This window comes from Triturus cristatus, chromosome 5_1 (assembly GCF_964204655.1).
Source record: "Triturus cristatus chromosome 5_1, aTriCri1.1, whole genome shotgun sequence".
NCBI classification, from domain to species: domain Eukaryota; kingdom Metazoa; phylum Chordata; class Amphibia; order Caudata; family Salamandridae; genus Triturus; species Triturus cristatus.
In genome coordinates, this window is record NC_140587.1 from 984689632 (window position 1) to 984716334 (window position 26703).

The 26703-nt window shown below is 47.9% G+C and overlaps 1 protein-coding gene across 1 annotated transcript in view; it reads right to left on the minus strand.

Annotated features, from left to right (window-relative positions):
- Nucleotides 1-26703, minus strand: part of CCT5 (chaperonin containing TCP1 subunit 5) — a 154193-nt gene that overhangs the window by 89638 nt on the left and 37852 nt on the right. Inside the window, exons 4-7 of the mRNA XM_085606088.1 lie at nucleotides 26081-26279; nucleotides 22187-22379; nucleotides 21744-21893; nucleotides 15723-15842 (exon numbers count right to left, since the gene is read on the minus strand). Of these exons, the coding sequence (XP_085462214.1) occupies nucleotides 15723-15842; nucleotides 21744-21893; nucleotides 22187-22379; nucleotides 26081-26279 (662 nt within the window). The remainder of the gene's footprint in view (nucleotides 1-15722; nucleotides 15843-21743; nucleotides 21894-22186; nucleotides 22380-26080; nucleotides 26280-26703) is intronic.

Below are 26703 nucleotides of genomic sequence, written 5' to 3' on the forward strand. Positions count from 1 at the left end.
AAGATCTGCATCTTCAGACTGTCCCTCATCTGGATACTACTGGAGTCACTCCACCCAGTGGTGTTGAGATCTGAGGGGGTAGTGGTGGATTCAGAGTCGTCTTCCTCCTCCTCCTGCTGCACTACCTGCTAAGAATCATCATTATTATCTTCCCCATTGAGGAAGTCTGACTTGCCATGGCCTGGTGGTCTGCCAGCAACTGCTGGAGATGGCTCTTAGTGGGATTAGGTCCCAGAGCAAGTTTCCATGTGTTGCACAGTTCTTTGCGTTGGGTCACTCTTAGATGTGCATAGTGGCTCAAGGTTGAGCTCCTGGGAGGTCCCTGCTGTATCAGTCTGTTTTTTTTAAATGGCGTCTTATTAGAGATTAAAAAAAACAAAAACTATATGGGTTTCCAAGCCCTAACTACTTTACAGACTTTAATTTACTAAACTTCTGAACCGTGGGGGACTTAGCTAAGGCCCTAACACTAGTTTAATACATTTGGAGAAAAGTCAATTTTGGATTTCCTCTGTGAAATCAATTACCAATCAAGTGGTACAACAGAGGTCAAAGTCTAGTACCTCCACAGCTGCACCACGAGTATAGGAGTTCCCCAAAAGTGTACAGTGCTTAATGTAAAACCTAAAGTGCTTTATTAGTGGTAGTGTGGGCGAACAGCCTTGGGCCTAACACAGAAGAGTGCAAGACATTTATTACATAACATTGAACAACAATGGACACAACTCCAAAAGGAGATCTACATAAATTTTATAAAAATAAGCTTTGCTTAAATTTTGAGACCAAGATCTTCGCAATAAGGGAAGTCCGTTTTTAAATTGAAATACTTTTCACTTTCAAAAGTGGACACTTAAATACAGTTTGAGGAGTTCAATGTTATTCTAGGGCAGAAAACAATGCGGTTATACAGGCAAGTATCACATTTACAGGTCAAGTCTTCGGGGTGAGTACCAAAACTGCACCACCAGCGGCACAGGGTCTGCTGGGTGCAGAGATCAAAATCAGAGTTCGTCCCAATGAGTTTCAATGGAGATGTGGGGCTCGGGGGGGGGAAGAAAGGGTAGGGCGATGCTTGCATGTATGGAAATCTGTTGCAGGGGCCAAGCTTTGGGATTAGGCTACATCCAGCAGAACATGGGGCTGCTGGGTGCAGGGAGCAAATTCAACGTTGGGCGCGCAATGCTTTTCAATGAGGATTCTGCTTTTGACAAACAGGTTGCGGGCGTCACAGCAGAGTTTGCAGGAGGGATGGCCAACGACAGCAGAGGTAGGGGGGTCGTAGGGGCACCATCATATCAGCACACCAACGCACAGGGCTTTCAGGTGCAGGGGTGCCTTTAGACTTTGAAATCCTCTAACCGGGTCGGGTCGCAGTCGGGGGAAGTTTCTGGATTCACGCTGCAGGCGTCATTGTGGCATCAAGGGGGAGTCAGCCAATGCTGGACTCTAGGTCAGGATCGCTGGGGAGACTTTGCTGGACAAGTGAGCCACTCGGACTTGGGCCACTGGGGTTGGGTGCAGAGTGGGCAGGAGTCGTGGTTCCAGCTAGATTAGGCAGCCTTGTAGTTGGGTTCTTCTGGACAGGGCCGCTGTCCTAGGGTTTCTGGAAGTCGCTAGCCACAGGACAGGCACCATCATCTTGGCAAAGTCTTTAAAGTTGGAGACCGGCCGGTAGGGCTGGGGAGCCTTCTTCAGGCTTTGCTGCACAGCGTCTTCTTCATAGGTTGCAGGAATGTAACTTCTAGGACTGCGGAAGCCACCTAAATACTACTTTTATTGGGAGTTTTAGGGGAGTAATAGGTAGGGCCAATAGGCACCTTACCTGTGGTGACTACAGCCACAATTATGCCACCCTCTTTAGAAGCTTCCTTCTTCAGCACTGTGCCCATCCTGGGGGCTGAGGTGCGACACCTCTGTCCACAATGTGCATGGTATTTGGTCCCAGAGAGCAGAGGCTCAACCCAGGGGTCCAGAAACATGTCTGGTGGTGGTGGGCTGCCTACTACCAGTCTGTCACCACACCTGGGTTGTTGAATCTTAAGGGGACACCTCTGAAGTGACCTCTGGGTACATGTTACAATTAACCCCACACTGGCATCAGTGTGGGTTTGTTGAGAGAAGTTTGGTACCAAACACTCCTGTGTTCAGTGAAGCCATCATGGTGCTGTGGAACTCTAGTTTCCAGCACATGTAATCTCTATGGCTTCCCTGGCACTTACAACCTTAAGGAATAGACCCCAATATTGTTGGGGCATATCTGTTCATGCAAATATGCCCACACCTGTGATATAGCGCATCATGCCTTAGGGTTGGTAGGGCCTGCTAGAGGGGTGACTTCTCTATACCTTGGGCAGTGCTAGTGGGCATGGCAGTGTGCCATGTCGACTGTCATTTTGTCTGCCTCAGGCCGTGCATGCTGCAATGGAAGTCTGCATGGCCTAGGTAAAAGGTCCCTAGGAGGGACCCCATCAGCCGCACTGCCCTTGGCACTCAGGTACCATTTACTACGGACTTACAGGGGGCCTGAAGAGTCAATTCTCAGGCCTCGAAAAAGCCACTTGCAATGTCGAGTGAAATGTCAGGTCGAGCTATTTTTTTTTTTAGCATTTACTAGACCTTGCTGGCGAGTTAATTTAAACTGGAAGGAACAGGTGCTTCGTGAAGAGGCTTTAGGCTGCTTTGAAGATGTGTGCCATGCAAAATCTTCCATCTATGGATTTTGGTTTTTAGCGGTGACTGGCAATAGGCTTGCCTAGTCACATATGCAGTGAACAGCATAACCATCTTAGATATCCTATTTAGGGATAATGTTTCTACGGAAGCTGGCTCTGTATATACTATACCAAAGTAAGGTATAGTGTGGACAGAGTCCACTGGATCCCCAGAGGTATAGCAGAGGCTAGAGTAGATAATACCATACTCTTTTGTGGTAGTGTGGTTCAGCAGTCAGGCAGATCAGATGGTAGTGTTAAGCATTTGTTGTACACACTTATTACTAGAACCAAGAATCACTTTGTGCAGGTAAGAAACAGTTTGCAAGGCTAGCAATTTTCAAGAATATTGTAGGAAGCTGGCTCTGTATATATTATATCAAAATGGAGGTATATTGTGCACAGAGCCCAGTGGAACCCCAAAGGTGGGCAGAGGTAAAAGTAGATAGCACCTTACCCTCTATTTGTGGTAGTGTGGGCGAGCAGTAAGGCTGTATCAGAGGGTAGTGTTAAGCATTTGTTGTACACACTCAATCAGCAAATGTCTCACACAGACTGAACTTAGACTAATTTTGTTTGTATAAAAATATTAAGTTATTTTATTTCTAGAACAAAGCCAAGCCTGGCACAGGTAAGCGAAATAAATGCTTTTTAAAATATTATGCAGTGTTTCCAATTGAATGCAAGTTCAAATGCAGTTGCTTGAAATACAGATACGTCAAAGTATTGAAATTACTATACAGATTGTTTTTCGTTATTATTTAGATTACTTTAAGTTTTTTTCTACTCAGTGTGATATGCCTAGATATCACACTGGGACATTTCCTGAAGAAAAGCCAAGTAAAATCAGTTTCGCACAATTTTAACTTTTCAGGTTTCCATAGAAATCAACCCCACACTTGAGAACATTTCTCAGAGAAAAAGTCAATATGTTCCTATGGAGAGAAACGAATAGTTTCTTACCTGTCGGTGTAGTTTTGCAGCTTGAAGATCTTTCTGGATTCACTATGCTATGCATTATTCCACGATCTTGTGGTTGGGTCCGGATTCGTAGTCTTTTCTTTGTTTTTTTTTGTGTAGCCCAGGTGGGCGGCGACGTCCACCATTTGGTGCACCTTCCGTGACGTCGTCGTGCTTCCTGCAGAAGTCCCACCTTTGGGGCGCCATCTTCGGGTTCTTTTTTCCCTTTCTCTCTTTTTTTTTTTTTTTTTAAACCCTAGGCGATTGCTTAATCCTTCTTGTCCATTTTTCTGTACGTTTTCATTTCTTTGATCTTTTCCATTTCACCCCCTCTTCCTCCAGCCTCATCTTCCTGGCGGAGGTGGGTGGGTTCGCTAGTGAATCCAGAAAGATCTTCAAGCTGCAAAACTACACCGACAGGTAAGAAACTATTCGTTTTGCAGCGTGAATCTTTCTGGATTCACTATGCTGTGCATAGACTTTGTAGCGGTTTTCCTAATTTTGTGGTGGCTGGGTGGAAGATGAGCGTTGGTCGTTGAAAATGTGTTGAAGCACCTTCTGTCCGACCTGTGCTTCCTTATTCATCTGAATGTCCACGCAGTAGTGTTTCGTGAACGTGTGCACAGATGCCCAATTTGCCGCGAGACAAATGTCCTGGATGGGCGTGTTCGCCAGGAAGGCAACGGTGGCCCCCTTCTTCCTTGTGGAGTGAGGCTTGGGCCCCTCCGCTAGCTCCTGTCCAGCCTGTTTGTGGCAGACTTGAATAGTGAGGGCAATCCACCTAGCGATGGTGCCCTTAGTCACTGGCCTACCCATGAAGCTAGTAGCAAAGGACACAAACAGCTGCTTCGACTTCCTGAGTTCCTTGGTTCTCTCAATGTAGTGCATCACCGCTCTTCTGGCATCGAGGGTGTGCAAGGCCTTTTCTGCGTTTGTAGTCGGGTTTTGGAAGAAACTTGGTATCTGAATACTCTGATTCATGTGGAACGCCGACACCACCTTGGGCATGAAGTGTGGGTCCGTCCTCAGGACTACCCTGTCTTTGTGAATCTGAATGTAGGGTTCCTGTAGCGTTGGCGCTTGAAGCTCGCTCACCCTGCGTAGTGAGGTTATGGCCACTAGAAAGGCCGTTTTCATCGTTAACATTTGCAGAGTGGCCTTGTGAATGGGTTCAAACGGCGCCTTCATGAGCTCCGTCAGAACCACGTTTAGATTCCATGCCGGCGGCGGCAACCTTTTCGGAGGGGCCATTCTTTTGGCTCCCTCCATGAATCTCTTCACCACCTGCGTGGTGAAGAAACTTCCACCCTTTTCACCTCTGGTGTAGGCAACGATCGCCGCTAGGTGTACCCTTAGGGAGCTCGAGCAGAGGTTACTCTTTAGAAGGTGTGTGAGGTACCTCAGCACTGTTGAGTCTCTTGTCATTCTGTTTTGCAGGCCCTTTTTCCTGCACCACACCGTGAATCTCTTCCATTTTGCGCTGTAGCATTTGTGTAGTTGGTTTCCTTGCCTCCCGTAGCACTCGCATAGTGCTCTGAGGCAATCTTAGGTGTGCGAACACTAGGTCTTCAGGAGCCATGCCGCCAGGTTGAGGGTTTCTGGCTCTGGGTGCAGGACCTCTCCGTTTTGCATTGAGAGCAGGTTTTTTCTCCTCTCGAACCTGTACGGATTGCCTTGTGCCATTTCTTGAATTTGTGAGAACCATGTCTGCCTCGCCCACTGCGGAGCCACTAGGATCAGAGTCATGTTGCTGGTTCTGCACTTGTCGAGCACTCTGTGCAACAGGGGTATCGGTGGAAAGGCGTAGGCAAATGTCCTCGACCAGCTTATCCATAGGGCATTTCCCTGTGATTGCTGATCTGGTTGCCTGGACGCGAAGCTTTGGCATTTTGCATTTTGGCGTGTTGTAAATAGGTCTATTGTGGGAGTTCCCCATCTCCGGAAAAGCTTCTCCGTTTCCTGGCCATTGAGCTCCCACTCGTGCGATGCCGAGGTCTGCCTGCTTAGCCAGTCTGCCTCCACATTGTCCTTCCCCGGTAGGTGAATTGCTAGTAGATCTATCCTGAGAGGTATGGCCCATCTCCAAATCTCCTGAGCCAGAGAGGAGAGAGGGAACGACTGTGTCCCCCCCCGTTTGTTGATGTAGAACATTGCCGTGGTGTTGTCTGTTTGAACCAACACCCTCTGGTTGTACAGGTGCCTCTGGAATGCCTTCAGGGCTAGCAGGATTGTCTTCAACTCGAGGTAATTGATATGGCGAACCGCATCTGCTGGAGCCCACAGACCCCTCACTCTGAGGTTGTCCATGTGCGCTCCCCATCCCTTTTGCGATGCGTCCGTGGTAATGGTCATTGTTGGGTTTGTTGGTGTCAGGCTTCTCCCTGCTGTCATGTTGTCTCTGTTCCACCAAGTTATCTCCTCCTGCACTGCGTGCGTAACAACCACTAGATCCTCCCAACTTCCGTTTGCTTGTGACCATTGCTGTTGTAGCCATTCCTGGAATGGTCTCATGTGCAGGCGTACATTCGGCACCAGCTGGATACACGACGCCATCATCCCCATCATCTTGCTCACTGACCTCACTGTCAGAGCTCGCCCCTTCTGGTAGAGCCGCGTCTCCTTCAGTAGGGCATCTGTCCTCCTGTCGCTGGGCACCACTGTAGTGTTCAGGGAGTTGATTTTTGCCCCTAGGAAAATCTTCACCTGCTCCGGTTCCATCGACGACTTCCCCCAGTGAATCGAGAACCCCAGGTTCGTGAGAGTGTTTGCTACGCGTTTTGCGTGCCTCTCGCACTTTTCGCGTGAGTTTGCCTTGACCAGCCAGTCGTCTAAGTAGGGGTAGACGTGTATCCCCTGCCTTCGTAGGTGGGCCGCGACCGCCGACAGGCATTTTGTAAAAACCCTTGGCGCCGATTTTAATCCGAATGCCAGGGTTGTGAACTGGTAGTGTTCCTGGTCGATGTTGAACCTTAGAAGTCCCTTGTGTCTTCTGTTTATTGGGATGTGCAGGTAGGCATCCTTGAGGTCCACGGTGATCATGAAGTCTCCGTGTCTTATTTGGGGCAGAACCTCCTGCAGCGAAGTCATCATGAACCTTTGCGTTCTGATGAACTTGTTTAGGTATCGTAGGTCCAGGATGGGTCTGAGGCTCCCGTCTACCTTCGGGACCACGAAGTAGTTTGAGTAGACCCCCTTATTGCGTTCTCTGAACGGCACTGGCTCTATGGCTCTCTTTTCTAGAAGCTTCCGTGTTTCTTCTCTGAGTAGGGTCAGTTCTTGAGCCGATCTTTGCCTTCCCTTTGGCTTCCTGTTTGGCGGTTTCTTTTCCAAATCTACGCAGTATCCGTACTGCATGATGTTCAGTATCCACTTGTCTGTGGTTATACGCCGCCACTCGTGAAGGTAGAACCTCAGCCTTCCGCCTACTGGTGTTGTATGCTCGTAGGCTTTTGATCCTTCTCTCCCCCTCGATGTTACTGTTTCGCGCCTCACCCCTGGGGGCATGTCGAGGGTAGGCGTCCTCCTGCGTGCTGAGTCACTTTGATGAGGGCTGGTCCCCCCCCTCTCCTTCTCTGGCCACGTCCGTTCCCTCTCCCGCGAAAGGACTGGCCTCGAGGTTGGTACTGCCAGTTTTGCTTCGGTTGACCCTGTCCGTGACCTTCACCCTGCTGACCCTGCTGGAACGTCTGGTGCGACGGCCCCTGCTGGTTTCCTCCCCTACCATAGGGTCTCCTTGAGGGGTTGCCTCACCTCATTCCCCTCAGCTGAAGGGCCCCCATGGACCTCGCCGTTTCGTTTTCTTTTTTCAGCTGGGTGAGCTTCTCGTCAACTGTTGCTCCGAACAGTGTCTCTCCGTTGAAGGGGGTGCTAAGGATGTTGTTCTGCACCTCCGGTTTGAATCCCGAGATTCTTAACCATGCATGCCTTCTCTCGGTGACCCCTATGGCCATGAGTCTTGCTGAAGTCTCTGCCCCGTCCAACGCCGTCTTTATGCAGGAGTTGGCGATGTTTTTGCCTTCATCTACTAGGTGTGAGGCTCTCTGGCGGTATTCTTCGGGGAGGTGCTTTACTAGCTCCCCCATCTCGTCCCAGTGCTGGTACTGGTGTCTATTGAGGAGAGCATTGGAATTGGCCATGTGCCAGTGCATAGCGGCGTTCCTCTTGACCTTTCTTCCTGTGAGGTCTATCCTCCTGCTCTCTTTATCAGGTGGTGGGCCCCAGGTTGCTGGTACGTTGGCCCTTCTCCTGGCCGTGGAAGCTATGATGGAGTCGGCGGTCACGCTACCTTTGATGTAAGGGGGGTCCAGGGAAGAGTGCTTATACTTCTTCTCAGTCCTGGGCGTGATCGACCGGCAGGTCGCTGGTTCCTTGAAGGCTTCTCTCCCCTGATTCATCACGCTTTGTAGCATGGGGAGGAACTGGCTCCTCGTCTGGATGGGGAGCAGGGTCTTGAGGAGAAAATCGGCTTTCGGCTTCTCTTCGTCGAGTTTGACGCCGAAGGCTGTCGCTGCGCTCCTGACCATCATATTTTACACCCCGATGTCGTCGGGTGGCGAAGGCCTCGAAGGGTACGTGTCCACGGTCTCCTCCGGGTTTTCGGTGTCGAGATCCTGCCATTCGATCTCGTGGCTGGTAGATGGTGCCGAGCCGTAGACCGACTGTTGGTCTTCTTCCTCGGCTTCCTCGTCATAATAGGTCTCGTCTTCCTCTTCGAGATCCCTCATCAGTCCCTCGGTGTCGAATTCGTCCTCGACCTCGACGACGTCCGCCGATGAAACCATTGGAATCTTGAATTCCTTCATCTTGGCGTCGAACTCCTTCTTCCTTTAAAGGATGTTCTCCATTTCGGCCTCGAGCCGCCTCTTCTTTTTCTCCATCTCGGAGATGCTTTCGGCGTCGACCGCGGGTCTTTCTCGAAACTTGCGTCGACGTCGAACGTTCTTTCAGCGTCGATCGGCCCGTTTCCTGGGTTGTCTTTGACGACCCTTGCTTTTCGGCGTCTTTCGGCACCAGGGAGTCCTTCTCTAAGGATCCGCTCGGCCTCTTGTCCATGGTTCCCCCTTTGGTCGTCGAATTTTTAGGCGCCGGGGCTCCCTTCGTGGACTTAGACTCAGATTTTCTCGAGTCAACCTCGTGTTTGAGGTACTTTGTTTTGCGCTCGACGATTCTCTTACCTAGTCTTCTTTTTTCTTGTCGGTCTCAACGACCGTGAAGTTTTCGGCTGTCTCGGCGACGTTGTCCTCGTCGTCCGTGGAGAGGCCCAGATCGTAGAGCGACGGGGCCTTACCCTTGCCATCCATGCTGGCGTTGGCTCTTCTCTGCCGATCTCTCACCCTGAGCGTCTTCGGCGCGAAGGCTGAGCAGGCGTTGCAGTCCTTACTCTGGTGTTCGACCGGTAGGCAGAGGTTGCAGACCGGATGCTGGTCCTTCTGCGCGAACTTGTGTTAGCAGTTTGGGCAAAACTTGAATGGCGTCTTGTCCATTGCGCTCAGGGCCTCCGAGTGCGCATTCTCCAAGGTCGTCGAAGAAAAGGGCGCTGAACTACCTTTCTTCGCGCTCCTGATGAAATATCTTCCTTTCCTGTGATATCTCCGATGTATTTGTCGACGAAACTCGCTTTTCTTTCTTCTTCCTTCGGTTGTAACTCTGGAGCTTCTCGATGACGATCCAGACCCAATGGCGGAAAAAAGAATCTGAAGATGGCGCCCCAAAGGTGGGACTTCCGCAGGAAGCACGACGACGTCACGGAAGGTGCACCAAATGGTGGACGTCGCCGCCCACCTGGCCTACACAAAAAACAAAAACAAAAAAAAAAAAAACAAAGAAAAGACTACGAATCCGGACCCAACCACAAGATCGCGGAATAATGCACAGCATAGTGAATCCAGAAAGATTCACGCTGCAAAATTAAGTCAACGGTTACCAGGTAGGTACTCAGTCTTTGGAGTTGAGTTTCTGGGGTTAGAAAATGGGTTCGTTCCCCCAAGCATCAAGAATGCACTCTTGTAACATTCTCAGCGGCACTAGGGTGGCCGGGTGCTGAGGGTCAAAGTTATCCAATGGGGGATAAGGGGCCTCCGGTTGGTGGCTTCTCACGAGCAGGCCACTGGGTTGTGGGAGCAAAGCTCCTGGTGTTAGGCTCAGGGTACAGGTGGATCCTGTTTAGCACAAAAGGTTCACCCGCAGCGGCGGCTGGGTGCAGGTTTGGTTCCCTGTTGATTGCAATGGGGATTCTCCGGTTTCAACAAAGACTGCAGGCTCGGGGACGAGGATCTTCTGGAGGGGACCACTGGTTGGAGAGGTAACTTGGGATGCTGGGACTCAGTCGGTTGGCCAACCCAAGGCCGTGTGGCTTCGGGTGCAGGGGTGTCATTAGGTGTTGGGTTTCTCTTACCAGCTCCGGTTGCAGTCAGGGGGGATCCTCCAGAAAGAGGCTGCAGGCTTCATTTGTGAAATCGAGGCACGTCAGACCACCAGATCTTGTGTGAGACCTCATCGGGCGGTGGGAGACAGGTGCAGACTCTGGGATTTGGCCGAAGCTGGAGTCTGTTGGTGAACAAATCTGGTGTTCAAGGAAGACCAAGTCTTTTCTTTAGAAGGCAGGGCAGGTCCTCTGGGTTCTTGAGGTTGCTGGCTGTAGGACACACCGGAGTTTTGCTTCTGCAGGTTCAAGGTGGGGACAGGCCGGTAGGGCTGGGACCAAGTCAGTGGGCGGCCTCCTCTTAGCTTTGGCACAGCTGTTCGGTCCGTCTTGGTCGTTGCTTGTCTGAGGAGTCAAGGTTCAGGGGTGCCCCTAAATACTAGATTTAGGGGAGTTACAGGTAAACAAAAGGTTGGGACCAATGGGTGCCTTCCTTGGGGTGGGTACACCCCCTATTATACCACTCTCCAGTGGGAGGGAGGCATATGCCTCACTCTAGTTGGCTGGGTGCCCCCCACCTCCCTTCCTCACTTGGTTTTCCCGCCCGTTCTCCTGCCCAAAGTGGGGATCAGACCGTTGGGGACCAGTTGCTGGGAGCAGCAAAAGGCCTGGGAAGGCTCACAAAGGCGGCAAGCCTTTGAAGCTTCCCCCTTCGTGGACCATGCCCATCCTGGGGGAGAGGGCTTGGCACTTTGTCCCAGGATGTGCATTTTTTCAGACCTCCGAGAGCAGCAGGCTCTCGACCCAGGGGTCCAGAAACATGTCTGGTGGTGGCAGCTGGGGAGCATAGCCTGGACACTAGTGTTCGGTCCTTTTACAGGGGGCATCTCTAAGGTGCCCTCTGTGTGCACTTTTCCTTAAGTGTGGGTTTAATGTGCTGAGAAGTTTAATAGCAAACTTCTCAGTTTTCAGTAAAGCCATTATGGTACTGTGGAGTTCGTAATGAAAAACTCCCAGCACCATATACTCTTAATTGCATTACTGCACTTACGTCCAAGAATTGGCTTAGACACTGTAGGGGTACAGGGCTCATGCACCCGTACACTCACCACTGATATAGTGCACCCAGCTAGAGGGGTGGCTGATCTATGCCAGGGCAGTGGGTTGTAGGCATGGCACACGGATGTGTGCCATGTCGACTCTTCACTGTGTGTAAAAGTACAGGGCCTCTAAGGGGGGAATAAAAAGTGCAGCAGCCCTTGGAGGCCTCCCCTGGTCACAGTGCCCTGGGTACCTGTGGTACCATTTACCAGGGGCTGACCTGTCGCCAGAGTGTGCCAATTGGATTTTGTCTTCAATGCAGTTTTAGGGAAAGGTCCTGGGTACCCGATTGGCAGGAGCCCAGAGCACATTCTGACAAAGTACATCAGCAGTTCAGCAAAAAGTAGGGGCAACCATGCAGAAAGAGGGCACTTTTACAAATATGACTTTGTAAATGCAGTAAACACTGTACAGTTTTAAGAAAGCTTTCTGTATATGTCAATCAGTTACAGGTTTTAGAGTTTGCCAATGTTAAAGATAGGCAATGCAATGTAATCTTTCCGTTCAATGTGTTCCTACGGAGGAAAACCAGGCTAGCGACCTACAGGCAAGTACTCTGTTTTGTAGTTCAGCCTCAAGCTGGTATTACAGGGCAGGGGTCAGGTAGGTAAAGTGAGTGCAACCACAGCGACGGCTGAATGCAGAGGTGAAAGGAGAGTTTGGGCCCAATGTACTGCTATGGAGACAGGGGGCACTAGGAAGAGCACTGGTCACAGATGGGTACCTGCTGTTCCTGGGTCAGAGCCCAGGGATCAAAGGTAAACAGAAAGGGGGCCACAAGTAGGCACCAAGAGCGCACCTCCAGCGGCACTCGGGTGGCAGGGTGCAAAGTAGGCGTTGTGATCCCAATGTAAACCAATGGAGGACGTCGTCAGGAAGAAATGCTGCAGGTTTCGAACAGGAGGCTGGACAAAGGTGACCAACAGCTGTACAGGTAAGTAGGATTGCGGGGGGGTGGTGAGCGGCACCACTTGCTGAACCCCTTAAAGTCAGGGGGCAGAGGGAAGATGCAGGGGCGCCCTTTGGGATCAAATTTCTTTAGCTCGGTCTGGTAATGGTTGGAGGGACCCTTTGAACAGAGGCTGCAGGCATCAAGGAGGGGTCTTGGAGAGGTCAGCCATCGGTGCAGATGAGGTCAGGATCGCAGGGGAGACATCTCAGGGTAAGTGGTTCACTCAAACTCTAGCAGTGGGTGTCTGGTGCAGAGGGGTGGCAGTGTCACGGATCTGCGTGGATCCGGAGACTGGTGTTTTTTTGCTGGACAAATCCGGTGTTCCCAGGAGACAGTCTTTGTCGAAGACAGCACAGGTCCTCTGGGGTTCCGGAGGTTGCTGACTGAGGAGACAGGCCAGTAGGGATGGGGCCAAGTCGGTCATCTGCTTCTCCACTGCTGCATGCTGTCTATCCTGGGGGAGGAGGCATGACACCTCTGCCCAGGATGGGCTTTGCTTGAGGACCTATAGAGCGAAGGCTCTCTACCCAGGGGTTCAGAAATTTGTCTGGTGGTGGAAGATGGCTAGTAGCCAGACAGGAACCACACCAGGGCTAGTTGTTTTTCAGGGGCATCTCTAAGGTGCCCTCTGAGTGCATTTTACATTTAATCCCACACTGGCATCAGTGTGGGTTTATGTGCTGAGAAGTTTGGTAACAAAGTTCCCAGGTTTCAGAGGAGGCTTTTTGGGGCTAGAGAGCTCGTAGTGACAAACTCCCAGTCCCTATATTCAAAATTAATTCACTGCGCTTACAATGGCTCTGAATGGCACAGACACTGTAGGGGCATATTGCTCGTGCAGCTATGCCCTCACCGGTGGTATGTAGTACCTTGCCTGTAGGGCTATAAGGCCTGCTTGAGGGTGTGACTTATCCATGCCACAGGCAGTGTTGGTGGACATGGCACACAGGGGTGTGTGCCACGTCGACTCTACAATTTGGTCTGCACCAAAGCACCCAGTCTGCAATGGCAGGGTCGGTCTGTTAAGGTGAGGGGTCAATGAGGGTGGCATAATACATGCTGCAGCCCTCACAGGCCCTCTCTGGCCACAAGACCCTTGGTACCAGGGGTACCTTTTACAAGGGATTTACATGTGTGCCAATTGTGGGTACAAGGATACAGTTTTGCGAAAGAACAGGTGCTGAGGCATGGTTAGCAGGATTGCAGCAGTCAAGTTGGCAGCAGGTATCTGGCAAAATGTTAGGGGGGGGGCATGCAAAAGGGGGCACATTCCTACAGTTTCTCTCCAAGTATTATTCAATGTAGCTGTTCTCAGTGTAGGTCTTTCAATGCCGCCCGTCAATATCAAAAGATAGACATTTGACGTTTTTGATATTAGTGGGCTCTTGCAGGCAATAAAAAACAATCAAATCCACATCAACATAAATTGTGCAATAACCCAGTTCAGTTATTACCCAAGTACATACTGCATGAATTAAGACTGCCCTTAAATAGCATGCATAACTGTGAGAAAGTGCCATCTTTCTTGCATAGTATGCCCCCACTTTTTGCTAAATTGCTGAATGCACTTCGATTGAGTGTACCCTGGGTTCCTGCCAATCAGGTGCCCAGAGCCTATGTTCCTTCCTTAAACCACACAAACTCCAAATTGGCAAACCCTAGCCACATGTCAGCCCCTAGTAAATGGTACCCTAGGTACCCAGGGCCTTGTGGCCAGGGAAGGCCTCTAAGGGCTGCAGCACTCATTGTGCCACCCTCAGAGGCCCTGTACCCTTACACACACACTGCCCTTGCAGGCTGAGTGTCTGGGTGCAGGACAAAACAAAAGAGTCGACATGGCACACATCACTGTGTACCATGTCCATCACCTACACTGCCAAGGCATATGTCAGCCACCCCTCTAGCTGGGTGCATTACATCTCTGCCAGTCGAGTACTTACCCTTAAACCGCTAACTTCATTTTCCTCATAGGGTAACATTGACTGGCTTTTTCTTCAAAAATCTTCTAAGTGTGAACTTTTCAAAACTGCAAAAATTCACCAAAAATCAGCCAAGTGACAAAAACGAATTTACTCACCTGCTCCTAGGTGAGCTCCCAGTGCTGGATCTTGGTGCCCAGCCCTGGCCCTGAAAAGTGTTCACAACTATACTTACCTTTAACTCATTTTTCTCCCATAGGAAACCATTGTCTGCTTTTCTGTGAAATTTCTTCTAAGTGTCTATTTTTGCAAATTTGAAATATTCTTTTAAAATCGTACCAGTTCTGCAAACGAAATTACTTACCTGCTTTTGATAAGGACCCCAGTCCTGGGTCTAGGTACCCAGTCCTGGATTACTAAAGTAACGATAAAGTACTCTACCTGCAATTTGAATTTCTTGCCATAGAGATCCATTGAATGTTTTCTTTGAAATATTTTCTAAGTGCTAACTTTTGAAATAGCTAAATATTATTTAAAAATCATTAAAGTTATTAAGTCTACTTTCATCACTTGATTCTGAATACTGACCCAAGGCTGGTTCTAGGAGCCAGACCTGGAATTCCAAAAGTAATCTGAAAAGTAATTTATTACAAATAACCTGAATTTACCATTGAGCTCAATGCATTGTTATGTTTAGGAAATAGGATTGTTTATTGCAACCAACTGTGACTGTTTACACAAATTTATTGCTTAAGACAAAAGTATTTATATCCAACCTCTCATGCTGAGAAAGTATATTTTTACCCCCTTTGTGGTTCTAAAAATAAAACCAGCATATATTTTATATATATAAACCATTGGCCTAGAGTTCAGTTATTGAGTGTGTGAAACCATTTGCTGACTGAGTGTGTACAATAAATGCTTTACACTGTCCTCTGGTACTGCCTTACTGCTCGACCAAGCTACCACTTTTGAGAGTAAGGTCATACCTAACTTTGACCTCTGTCAGCCTCTGGGGGGGGGGACTGTGGACTCTGTACACCCTGTACCTATTAGGGAACAGTATATACAGAGCCACTTTCTCACAATAACTAATGCATAGACAAATGAGAGTCAGTGAAGAAAATTCAAGAGGGCCTGAGCACCCCCACCGCTGAACCAGCTGCCATATAAACATAAGTTAAACAAGCATATAGATCTGGGTTTGATATGCCAACACGTGTAGCCTTAGCACATTAAAGTGAGACACACAAGGGAGCCAGCAAGAATAGACAGATAGGGCTATAATTGTGAAGCAACTCTTCAAGAAGTTCAGCGCAAGCACTCAAGTAGAGCAGAAGATACACTCAGACAATAGCATTTGGTAAGGGATGAATACACTTATGGGCCAAACGAAGACGTGGCCTACAAAGTTTCAAGGCAATAGCTGAAAGTAAGAGAAAATAAAAGTGGGGGGCGTGAGAGTTGTACAAGAAAACCAACGGTTGAAAGGTCCTGACCCAAGGCCCACACTACCTAGATTGTTGTTAGCAATAGGTTTGAGTGACAGAGCAGCTGTCAAAACTCAGACCATAAACTCATGGCAAGGTATCATGCAGGACATCCAGAAAAAAAAGGCACATCCAGCAAAACAAGGGACAAGAAAAACAGATTTTACACCCAAAGTAACAAAAGCATTTTTTTTAGAAAGATAACACATCATCTACAAATGTTTATACCTCTATTTCAGGTCCGCCAACCCAACGAACAGCTGGTAACTCATTCTGAAGTAGTAAATGGTTTGCCTCGTCATCAAAGCCCCATTGGCAAATGGCAAGATTGGCACCAGTATCCTTTATCTGGAAGCAAAAGAAAAGTGAATCACTCCACAAATAATGGGAACAAGTACTGAAGAAATTAGTTCTTTGCAAATGTTTTAGTTCATGGTATCAAATGTCATACTTTCACCAATTCATAAGGAAAAAGCACTGGCAAGTCAGCAGGTCAAGCGCTTGCATTTGAAGTGCAAACATTTACAAATCCTGCAGAAGTGAAAAAACAATACAAAAAAACCTTTCAGAATACAGTGCAGCTAGAAGATGCGTGATAAGAAAACTTCTCCTCTGGCTACAGCCAACACCCATTCTGAGTTTATTTGAAAGAACTAGTAACAATAGGTTACGCAGACATAAGCAGTCAGACCAAATAAAAAAATGTAAAAAATTTGGGGAAATAACCTTTAAAGACGTATATACACATCCATTTACACTCAAACATACACATATTTAATGTTTGCTCCAAAACAAGGGTTTTAAAACGACTTCAATGTCAAACTCCCTGTGAAAGGCGTCTGGAATGTCACTGACAAAGTCAATGCCTGGAAAAGCAAATTTCCAAAGTAAGGAAAAAGTGAAATGAAAAAATGAATTATCATTACATTCTAAACACATAATACAAGCTTGGATGCACTCCCACAAAGCTGTATTCCACACAATGCAGCTCTGACAGGAGACTTGAATACCCGACTGTGGAGAATCACGCATTAATGATACACCTACAGTTATGTGAAAAAGATGGTCTACTAACTTAGAATTCTATGGTTTTACATATACAACTGACTTTTATATAGTTCTACCCAAGTCATAACTTTTGAGAAGTCTATCTTATGTACAGTGTGGAAAACGCAAGTGTAACCTTTACGCTTCTATAACATTTAAGAAGGTAATTAGAGTCTTGTGTGACCACGCCAGTGATTACTTGCTGAGGAGGTGCTACAACCTGCATACTGTCAAATTGTTTATCTGTCATGAAGCACTGAGGTTTAAGGTAACACAATGGGTTGGCCAAAACATATCCGACACTACCAACATAAAATGTTGCTGCTCATCAGTGTAGGAAATTTTCAAAGACATTTCCAATCAATAGGAAGTCCATAGTTTCTAAGAGAAAGATAGTATGTACAATGAAAAAAAAAATCAAGACTACAGCCAAAGTACACAAGAGTAGACCACAGCAAATTCACATCAAGATTAGAGCAAGTGATGCTCCTAGAGCTCACAAAGCACCCCAAAGCTATATTCAAGGATCATCAGGCCAATATGTTAAATGCCACTGATCAGAGAATCATGAACTAGTACAGCTTGTGTGTGAAGGTAAACAAGAAAACCTAGTCTCTTCGCAAAAAAGATCGCCGCACAGTTTTAAGTTTGCAAAACAGCATCTTAATAAGCCACAAGACTTGGGATTTTTGGGCTATAACACACCATGACGTGTGGTGAAACCAACACTGTGGGCCTCATGTAGGTAAATAAATTTTACCGGTTCTTAAATACCGAGCCGTACCGAATCGGTAAATTAGAATCGGTAAGTTACATGTAGGTAAAAATTCGTAACAGTTACCGATTCGGTAACAGTCGGTAAAGACGAATCGGAATTCACCGATTCGGTAAATACCGAGGTGATAATTACCGAATCGGAAAATACCGAGGTGGTATCTACCGAATCGGAAAATACCGAGGTGGTATCTACCGAATCGGAAAATACCGAATCGGTACGTACGGATTCGGTAAATAACATCACATGACTTGACGAAACAGCTAATCCTGTGCAACGACAGCCCACCCAACCAGGAACTGCCCACACCCAGGCAGGTGTACACAATTAGCCGAAGTGGCCACACCCAGGCAGGTGTACATAATTAGCCGACCCTGGAGAGGCTCGGAGTGCAGAGGAGAGGCAGGGAGCAGTTGCATGTGCGAGCGGGAAACGAACAGCATGTCCAGCCAGAGCACACAGAAAGACGGAGGGGAAAGGAGGAGGAAGCTCAAATTCAGCCCCAAGGAACTCCAGGTGCTGGTGGAGGAGGTGGTGAAGCAGCACCAGAAGCTGTTTGGGAGGCAATCCCTGCAAGTGCCTGAGGCCGAAAAGCGCAACATATGGCTGGCCATCCAGGCGCAGGTCAATGCTGTGGGAGTGACCCACAGGGAAATTGAGGTCCTCAAAAAGCGCTGGTATGACCTGAGGATTGTGACCAAGAGGAAGATGGGCGACATCCAGAAGGAGGCCAGCCAGACCGGAGGTGGAACCAACAGGGCACCTGCCCTCACCGAACTGGAGGAGCTGGTGGCGGCCACACTCGAGCAAGAGAGCGTCGTGGGTCTTGGGGACGCCGACAGCTCTGCCAGAGCCGCAACACACCAAGGTAAGACGAAAGCACAGCAATGTAGCCGCCCCTACCCCTATCCCACATTGCGACACGAGAATCACACTGCAGTCCACACGTGTCAGTGCAGACAGGCAATGCATTCCGGGAGATGTAGTCAGGGCAACACTAACCATGACGTAAATGTCACAGGGCAACAAGGCATGTCACGCACTCGAGGCACAAGGAGACAGAGGACAGATTGGAATGTGAAATGATTTATTGTGACGCTTGCAATGCAGCCCTTCGGGGACACTGAGCCAATGTTGTTTTTCTGTCCACAGATGTGACATCATGCAGTACAGGGCATGCTGCAGGGGAGACGGCACACCGGCCACAAAAATCACCTCTAGCCAGCACGAGTGCAGACCAGGGAGCAGGCCCACTTGCAGCCGCACCACCTACGCAGCCAGCCTCGCCGCACACAGAGCCAGCATCACCTCACCGAGAGCCAGCATCACCACCACCAGAGCCAGCATCGCCACTCATGTTCGATTCACCGGCCACATCTCCGCTTGCAGGTGTGAGAATGAGGAGGCGTCCAGCAGCCAGGCTACGAGCCTTAGACACCTCGTCAGACGACAGCATGGGCCCAGAAGACCGCACCGGGCCCCAGGAAGGGAGCCATCCCACTGTGCCCCAAACCTCACAGGCAGCACAGACGGGAGCAAGAGGGCGCCGCAGGTCGCGTGTCCAGAGTCCACCAGCACCCACTGACGGCCATGGTGTCTTCTTGGGGCTCGAGGGCCAAATGTTGAAGCAACAGCGCCTGCAATCAAAGGCAGTAATGTCAGTCCAGAGGCACATGCGGGTGATGAGGACAAGCTTAGTCAACATGGACACAAACATTGGCGGCATGGCTGCGGGCATTCGGGACATGTCCCAGTCAATCCAGCAGTTGTGCAGCAAATTAGATGCGGACATCGAAGCACGGCGCCGGGAACGCCAGAGAAGGGACACTACCAGCAGGGCACTCAACCGTCTGGCAACTGCGACTTCCCTACTTTGCCGGCGCTCTGTGACGATGCAGGAGGGCCTAACACAGTGCTGCAGCGACCTGTCACGGGGGATGGTGCAGGTGACAAGTGCACTAGGGGTGCTATTGACAAGTCAGGCGTCGACAACTGCTGCAGGGGATGCTGCGGAGAGCATCGACACCAGCAGCAGCATCACACCCCCCGTCCCCGAAGCACGCAGGAGCAGCAGGCGGCTTGGGGTTGGCTCTAGTGAGGATGCACAGGCCGTGCAATCCACCACTGCAGCGCGTATGCGCAAACATTGATGTGGCCCTGCTTATCCACTTGCCATTGGGTGACGTAACCCTGGACATACTCATTGTATAGATGGCATATTGCCAGATTGGCCTGTTCATGTGTTCATGGCGTGGTGCCACATTAAACTACGTCATGACTTCTCACGACTCGCTGTGTCCCCTCACTTACTCAGAAATAGTTGCATGTGATCTCTGCCCGTCTCTCTCTCCCATCGATTGCAGTTGGCACTCTAGCTGCGCTGCCCTCTGGCTGGCCTGACTCATCCTCGTTGTCCTCAAAATATGTTAGTTCCACATCTGTACCTTTTTTCGTGGCAAGGTTGTGCAGCATTGCACAAGTGGCAATTATCTTGCAGCAGGTGATGGGTTTGTACTGGCGTGCGCCTCCGCTCTTGTGGAGGCAGCGGAACCTGCTCTTCAGCAGTCCAAACGTGCGCTCCACCACATTGCGTGTAGATTTGTGGGCCACGTTGTATCGTCTCTCACTCTGGGTTGCTGGGTGTAGGTAGGGAGTGAGGATGAATGAACGGCATGCATATGCACTGTCGCCTGGATGAGTAAAAGGGAACCATCAGTTACATGCCTCTATACACTCTGATTTGCAGGTTTCAAGGGGCGTCACTGTTACTTACCCAGCAGGTATCCCTCTCCGAATTCTCCGGCTCTCAGTCGTGTGTAGATCCCACTATTCTGGAAGATGTAAGAGTCGTGGGTGCTCCCAGGAAACTTTGCAACAATATCTGTGATGATGTTCCCTGCATCACAGATCACCTGCACATTGATGGAGTGGGTGGACTTCCTGTTCCTGTAGATGTGCTCTGTGTCAGCTGGAGGACAGATTGGGATGTGTGTACCATCAATACAGCCGATGACATGGGGGAACTGTGCCATGTGATAAAAGTCTGTTTTTGTTTTCTGCAGTGCAGCCTGTGTGTTTGGGAAGCTGATGTAGTGGTGCATTCTCTGCATCATGGCATCCAGGAACTTCCTGAAGAAACGTGACAGGCAACTCTGGGATACCCCACCCACCGCAGCTATCACCACCTGATAACTGCCGGATGCCAACAGATGTAGGCTGCAGAGCACCTGCACATGTGGGGGTATGGCGTGCGCCCTTCTTATTGGCTGGTCCAGGAGTGGGTGAAGGTCCCTGATTAAGTCCATGATGGTTTCGGGGTGTAGCCTGTACCTCTCATGTATCTCTGCATCAGTCAGCTGGAATAGTGTGATGCGCTGTCTGTAGATTTGTTCCTCCCGTCGCCACACCCTCAGTCCTGCTGCCTGTAGACGTAGGCGCCTTGCAATGACGTACATGGCGGCCATGTTGTCCACGCTGTTGCATTTTGGGATTGCTTATGTGCATTGTTGATGGTTACCACCTGCTTTCCATCCGTGTTAATTACCGACTCTTATTTACCGATTTTCCTGGATTTCTTAATTACCGACTGCTCCTACATGTCATTTTCAATTTTTACCACTTCATATTTACCACTTCATATTTACCGATTCGTTAATGTATTCGGTAAATATGAATCGGTATTTTAGAATTCGGTAACTATGAATCGGTATTTACCGCCTCATATTTACCGAAAAGTGGTTTTTGGACTCCTACATCTCACTTGTCTGAATACCGGTCGGTAACGGCATATTTACCGAAAATCGGCCGTTACCGACCGGTATTTGGCTACCTACATGAGGCCCTGTATAACAGAAGAAAATGGGACAGTATGCCCAACAACAAAAACATAGCTGATCACGGATTATGAGAGAGCAATAATCAAAAGAAAGCATTTTTTTTTTTTTAATTAACAGTGGGCGCAAAGTTCTGTTTCCTGCCAGGGAGGGAAACCATGTCCCAGGGGTGGGCTCCCCAGGACACTGCTACGGTATGGGCCCTGGGGAGCGGGTGGGGTGGGATTAATTGGGTCCCAGGCTGATATTGGATCAGGGAGGGGGCACACATCACCTCCCCTTTAAAAATATATACTGCCCCTTTCAGTAACATAGTGGGCCTGGGGTCGAAGACAGTTCAGGGAGGGGCCCCCCACGGCCCAGCCAAATAATATATTTTGACCCCTGACTCCACCACAGGGATCATTTAAACTAATAAATCAATGGTGCCCACCATTATTATTTTACTGCAATGCAGCTGGGGTACCGCATGATCGTGGCAAACCACCCTCCCCCAGTTTAAAAAACCCACATATTATAGTCTCCTCATGAGGGGAAGTGGTATACCAGCGCAATCATGATTTTAAAAAACTGCTTTTGAGGCAGTGCACTAACCTGCTTAATCATTTCAGCAAACTTCTCCTTCTCATAGGACTGTAAAGCTTTGTAATCTTCCACTGAAGTCACATCAAGCTTATGTTTAGTTTTAGGCTTAGGTGGCTCAAACGGGCATGTAAGAATAGCAATGTTAGCATCTTTCACTTCCTGCAAAACAGGAGGACAATTGGGTTTTTGAACACAATGCAAAGTAAAAATCACGTTATTAGATTACTTTCCAGATTAATCTTCAAAGTACATGTAAACATCGCATAGATAAGAAAATACAATTAAAAGCATAAAATACAATTAATTTAACCAGGTGAGCAAACTCCTAGTTTTTAAAGAAAGACAAAAAGGAAGCAACACAGTAGCAGACTAGAGGATCAGGCAGTAATCGTAAAAAATACAATCCCGGACGGCATTTCTCCACTATCTCAACAAAGTTAATGTTTTCTTACCTTTGGCATTTGTGGATGGCTGAAATCTTTGTCTACAATCACACCTTTGATCAGCTGGGTATCTTCAAGTCTACCACCAACTTTCCCTTCTACCTTAATTAGCTCAAAATCAACATCTTTACGGTCCATGTCTGCAACTGTTAGTATAGCATTCACTGCAATTTCAGCCATTTGTCTGTGACAACGATTAATTCTGCAATAGTGAAAAATATGCATTACAGAACATATTTGCAGAACAATTGGTGACTGTATAATGCAATGAAATATGCAGAATAAGGCCATACCCATAAAGAGATGTTTCATACAAAGAAAACAATCCATCCAAATGTAGCCACTTAAGGGGAAATGTAACCCAGTACTATGCATCGGCCAAGGCTTGTTTCACTAATAACCTGCATACAGGTGGGTAGCAAGCAAGGCTAACCCACGCAAAAATTACGGTAAAAAGAAGTGTTATATCGGCAGTTTCACAACCGACAATCCCAGTCCCACAATCACCCGAGAACGCAGATCTACAAAAGGCCCAGTATTCTGAAGGGTCTACATGGAGGATACGCGAGCGGAAGAAGTCCCAGTGGTCAAGCGATGCCTGGAGCCAGTAGGCAAAAGACACAATTGATGGACGGAATGCGTAACAAATCCAAACATTCACCCCCAGTCAAGAGATCTGGGTTAAATCCATCATTATTTTGCTCACCATGCCACCCCAGTTTAGACCTGGTCATATGCAATCAGTCTTGACCCCGTGCCTCAAGGAACAGTCCAGCCCGAACTGCCAAGCCAGGTCCTCCCTGTACCAGAAACAAGCTTCCTAGGACCGGTTTCGGGGTTTCACCCCTCTTCAGCCAGGATAACTTGATTCCAGTGGCACAGTGAGTCCAGGTCCCACGTCTGGGCGAACCTGGCGCGCTTGGGCGAGAAAGCAAAAGACACATAAGGCGGAAGCATCAAGTACAGCATTATCTAACTTGGGAAATCTACCATCTCCAGTCTTTAAACAGCATGTGGTCCAGCACCATCCAGAGGTTGGCTACTTAAGGAGCTTCCATCCAGACCCTCCAGGATTTCGCGATTTGCCGCAAAATCGGCACTTTTGCAAAAATGCCGCTATTTTTACAAAAGTGCCCGCGAAATTGAAGGAATGCAGAGACCAACTAAAACGGCACTAGAATAGCACCGTTTTAGTTTGTCTCCGCAATCCTTCAATTTCGCGGCTAGATGCAAATGCAATAGGCCTCAGACATTCTTCCCCGAGATGCAGGCGATAAATGTAGTGTAATGCCTGCCAAATTTGCATTCACTTCTGGCTCCCAGTGAATTCCAAATCCAACAAACTTGGTTTTGACAGGTCAGTAAATAGGTTTGCCTTTTGCAGTCACAAGAACTACGGGCACACATTGAGCATGGACACAGACCAGTAGTTCATGAGAATCTGCAAAAGGTAAACTTATTTATTGGTTTTCTTGGTCCTCTTTTTACACGCTTCAGAGACTCGTAGTTACTTTGGGACATGGCGTAGTTTGTACTTTATAACTATGTATATAAACATTCAGGTGAAATGCTTGTGTGGATGTTTCATTTCACACTTTGTACATACCAACATTTCCTGACTCAGTCAACTGTATAAAGAGCTTTTCATTCGCTCGTATGACAAAGTAGTTAGCAGATGCCACAGGCTGACGTCCTGGTTTCTATCTTTAGAGGTCCAGGCTCCCCTTCGCTGGCAGGACACCCACCAGTTCTGCAGTAAGACGGGCCAGCCCATCAAGAAGAGTGTGGCGGGCAGTAAGCGGGATTGCAGTGCCAGTGGACTTCTATTACCCTCACATGTGCACCCGATTACAGCTGTTCAATCAGTTTACCTCTTCAGTTCGTCTATCGCTCACAGCCAGCCAGCTGTTTCAATTCTTTAAACATGCCTATAACAGGATCGACTTTGGAGTAAATTACAATTGAATAATTATAAAATAGGTGTAAGGACTCTTCTCTTCAAAACACAGTGGGTAACTATTCTGGTGGAGGGTTTCGTTTTCTATGATCATATTTTAGATGGCTCTGTTTATTATTATCGCCTTATCCGACGCCCAACTTAACATGCTTGTGGTTGACCTCAAATTTACAACCAAAGTACTTCAGGCTTGATGCACTTATCTTTTTCCATGGGTTGGTGAGCCACAGCCCAATAATGTAGACGAGTGAGATTTACAAGCTGCATCTGAGGCTTGTATAAGCTCCTCATGCAAATAAAGACAGTGCAAAGAGGGGAAATAATACGGATTTAGATATTTATATGTGAAGCAAAATTGGACATTGCTTCATGCTTCATTCAGCGTGCCCTTTGGCAGGAGGGGAGTGTGCTGGGGGCTACGATTGCTTGGGGTTTACTTGGAGCGTTCTATGAAGCCCCAGCCTTTTCTCCCACCTGACCGAACTTGGGACTACCTTTGACCAGTGTATTCAAAGAAATCTGAGTTTGAGTAAAACTAGAGCGAGTCGTTGCTAGGGTTAATTTGGTGATCTCTCTGCCTTACAGTGATCGAGTTCTCCAAACAGGATTGAGAATCTTCCGAAGTCGGCTGAGTCGCAGGAAGAAAGAAGGCGAGAGAGGAAGGAAAACACCCCTTGAAGGGACAGGCGGTTCCTGATTGGACGAGGACTTTTTTCACTGGCATAATGAGAAAGGAAGTTTGTTTAAAGTTATCCTCATTTTAGTGGCTGCTCTTTGAAAAACGAAGAAAGATGGCATAATCCTCGCCTCAATAGAATTGAAACTTTGTTACGATAGCTAGGAAATTTCATTCATAGCCAATATACCTTTCAATTGCAGATTAATAGCCATCGGGAGGTCCTTATTTGTTGGGATCACTTACTGCGAAACAAACGGTTGGCGCCAAACCCTGCCGAGACGTACAAAGGCCAATATATAATACCTTAGTAAAGAAGGGTACCACGACTTGCACATTTGTTGTTGTTGCAGGGATGCCATTATGACCCGTCTTCATATACTCCAGAGGTCCCATAGCAAATGAATAGCTCAGCTTCTGAAATAGCCCTTCTTAGTGAATAGTGAAAGTGAGCATTGTGGAAGCTCCAGAAGCAGTCAGTCAATGTGACATTTGAGAAAACAGATTTAATTTAAAAAAAGGGGGGTTGGGGTTTGAAGATGGACCAAACAACTATCTGCCGCCATAGAGACTTCTTTCCAGAATTTACCATTGTTCGACCCAGAAGTAAAATCCTTATAAGAGCAATCCTTCAATACTCCAGAAAGATGAAGTAAAAAAAGGAGGAGAGTTAACCTCCACACCAGGCTAGTCTCCAACTCACTGAGAAATCATGGGACCATTTTCATATATTTCTCCTGGTAGAAACCGAGGGTAAAATAAAACATTTGCATTTTTATACCCGGGGGTCACATCACATGCAGGAGTTAATTTCACAAGAGTTAATTTCTTCTGCCCTCCTCTACCTTACCCGATCCCATATATAATTTTTATTTTTTTTTAAATGGGTGCAAGTAGTTTTAGCTAACAATGGTTTTGGAAAAATTTTTTTTTTACATTTAGATTAGTCGTGAGAAAATGTAATTTACTTGGTTCTAATATAAAAAGGCTGATTTGGGGGGGGGGGGGGGGGGGGGGGGGGGATATGACTGAATTAGTGACGGCAACAGAACCAAACAAATCTGATACACAGAATCAGAAGCTGGGTTCTACAGTCAAAACATGAACTAATGTACTACTGTGTGCGTCACTTGCTGATTTTCGTACTAAGATTATTAAATTAAGATCCATAGCTTTTTCTTCTTCTCATGCTTGCATCCACATTTTTACTGTACAGTTCTAAATTAAGTTTCAATATTCCATTGCAATTAACAACTTAAATTTAGCTTACACTTTAGAGCCAAGTGTTGTCATTGCTGTTTGAATTAGGGGTTCAACATTCTGAGGATCCACAGGGAAACTATCACCAATCCTGTCCAGGTTCTCAATAGCAATGCGGGCCGCCTGCTCGTAACCATCTGCTATCCTAATTGGGTGAATACCACGGTCCAGCAGCTGTTCGGCTTGCTCCAACAAAGCACCTGCAAGAACTAAAAGAAAAAACACAATAATTCAAGTTCAAAAAGCAAGTATGAACATAATTTATTACAAATTGTTAGCTGTGATGTTCAGTATTGGACATCTGAACATATCAAAGTAATTTGCTTTATCAGGAACGGAAAACAATCACGAGAGCATTGGAGAACACAAGTCTGGTACCCTCTACTGTTTTGGGTGCCCTATGCTGTGCATTGTCACAGAATTCGTACCACAACGGCGAGTGTGACACAATTCAACCAGTTGCACTCTCCCGCTGACAATACTCAAACATGAGCAACTGATATCCTTAAAGATTTTCAAATAGGGGGTGTGGGGATCCCTCTCTACCTCAGGATATTAGTTTACACCTCTACAGTATCCAAAGATATTGGAGTAGACACCTCACTTATCGTGACAGGCTTCATCATTGGCGCC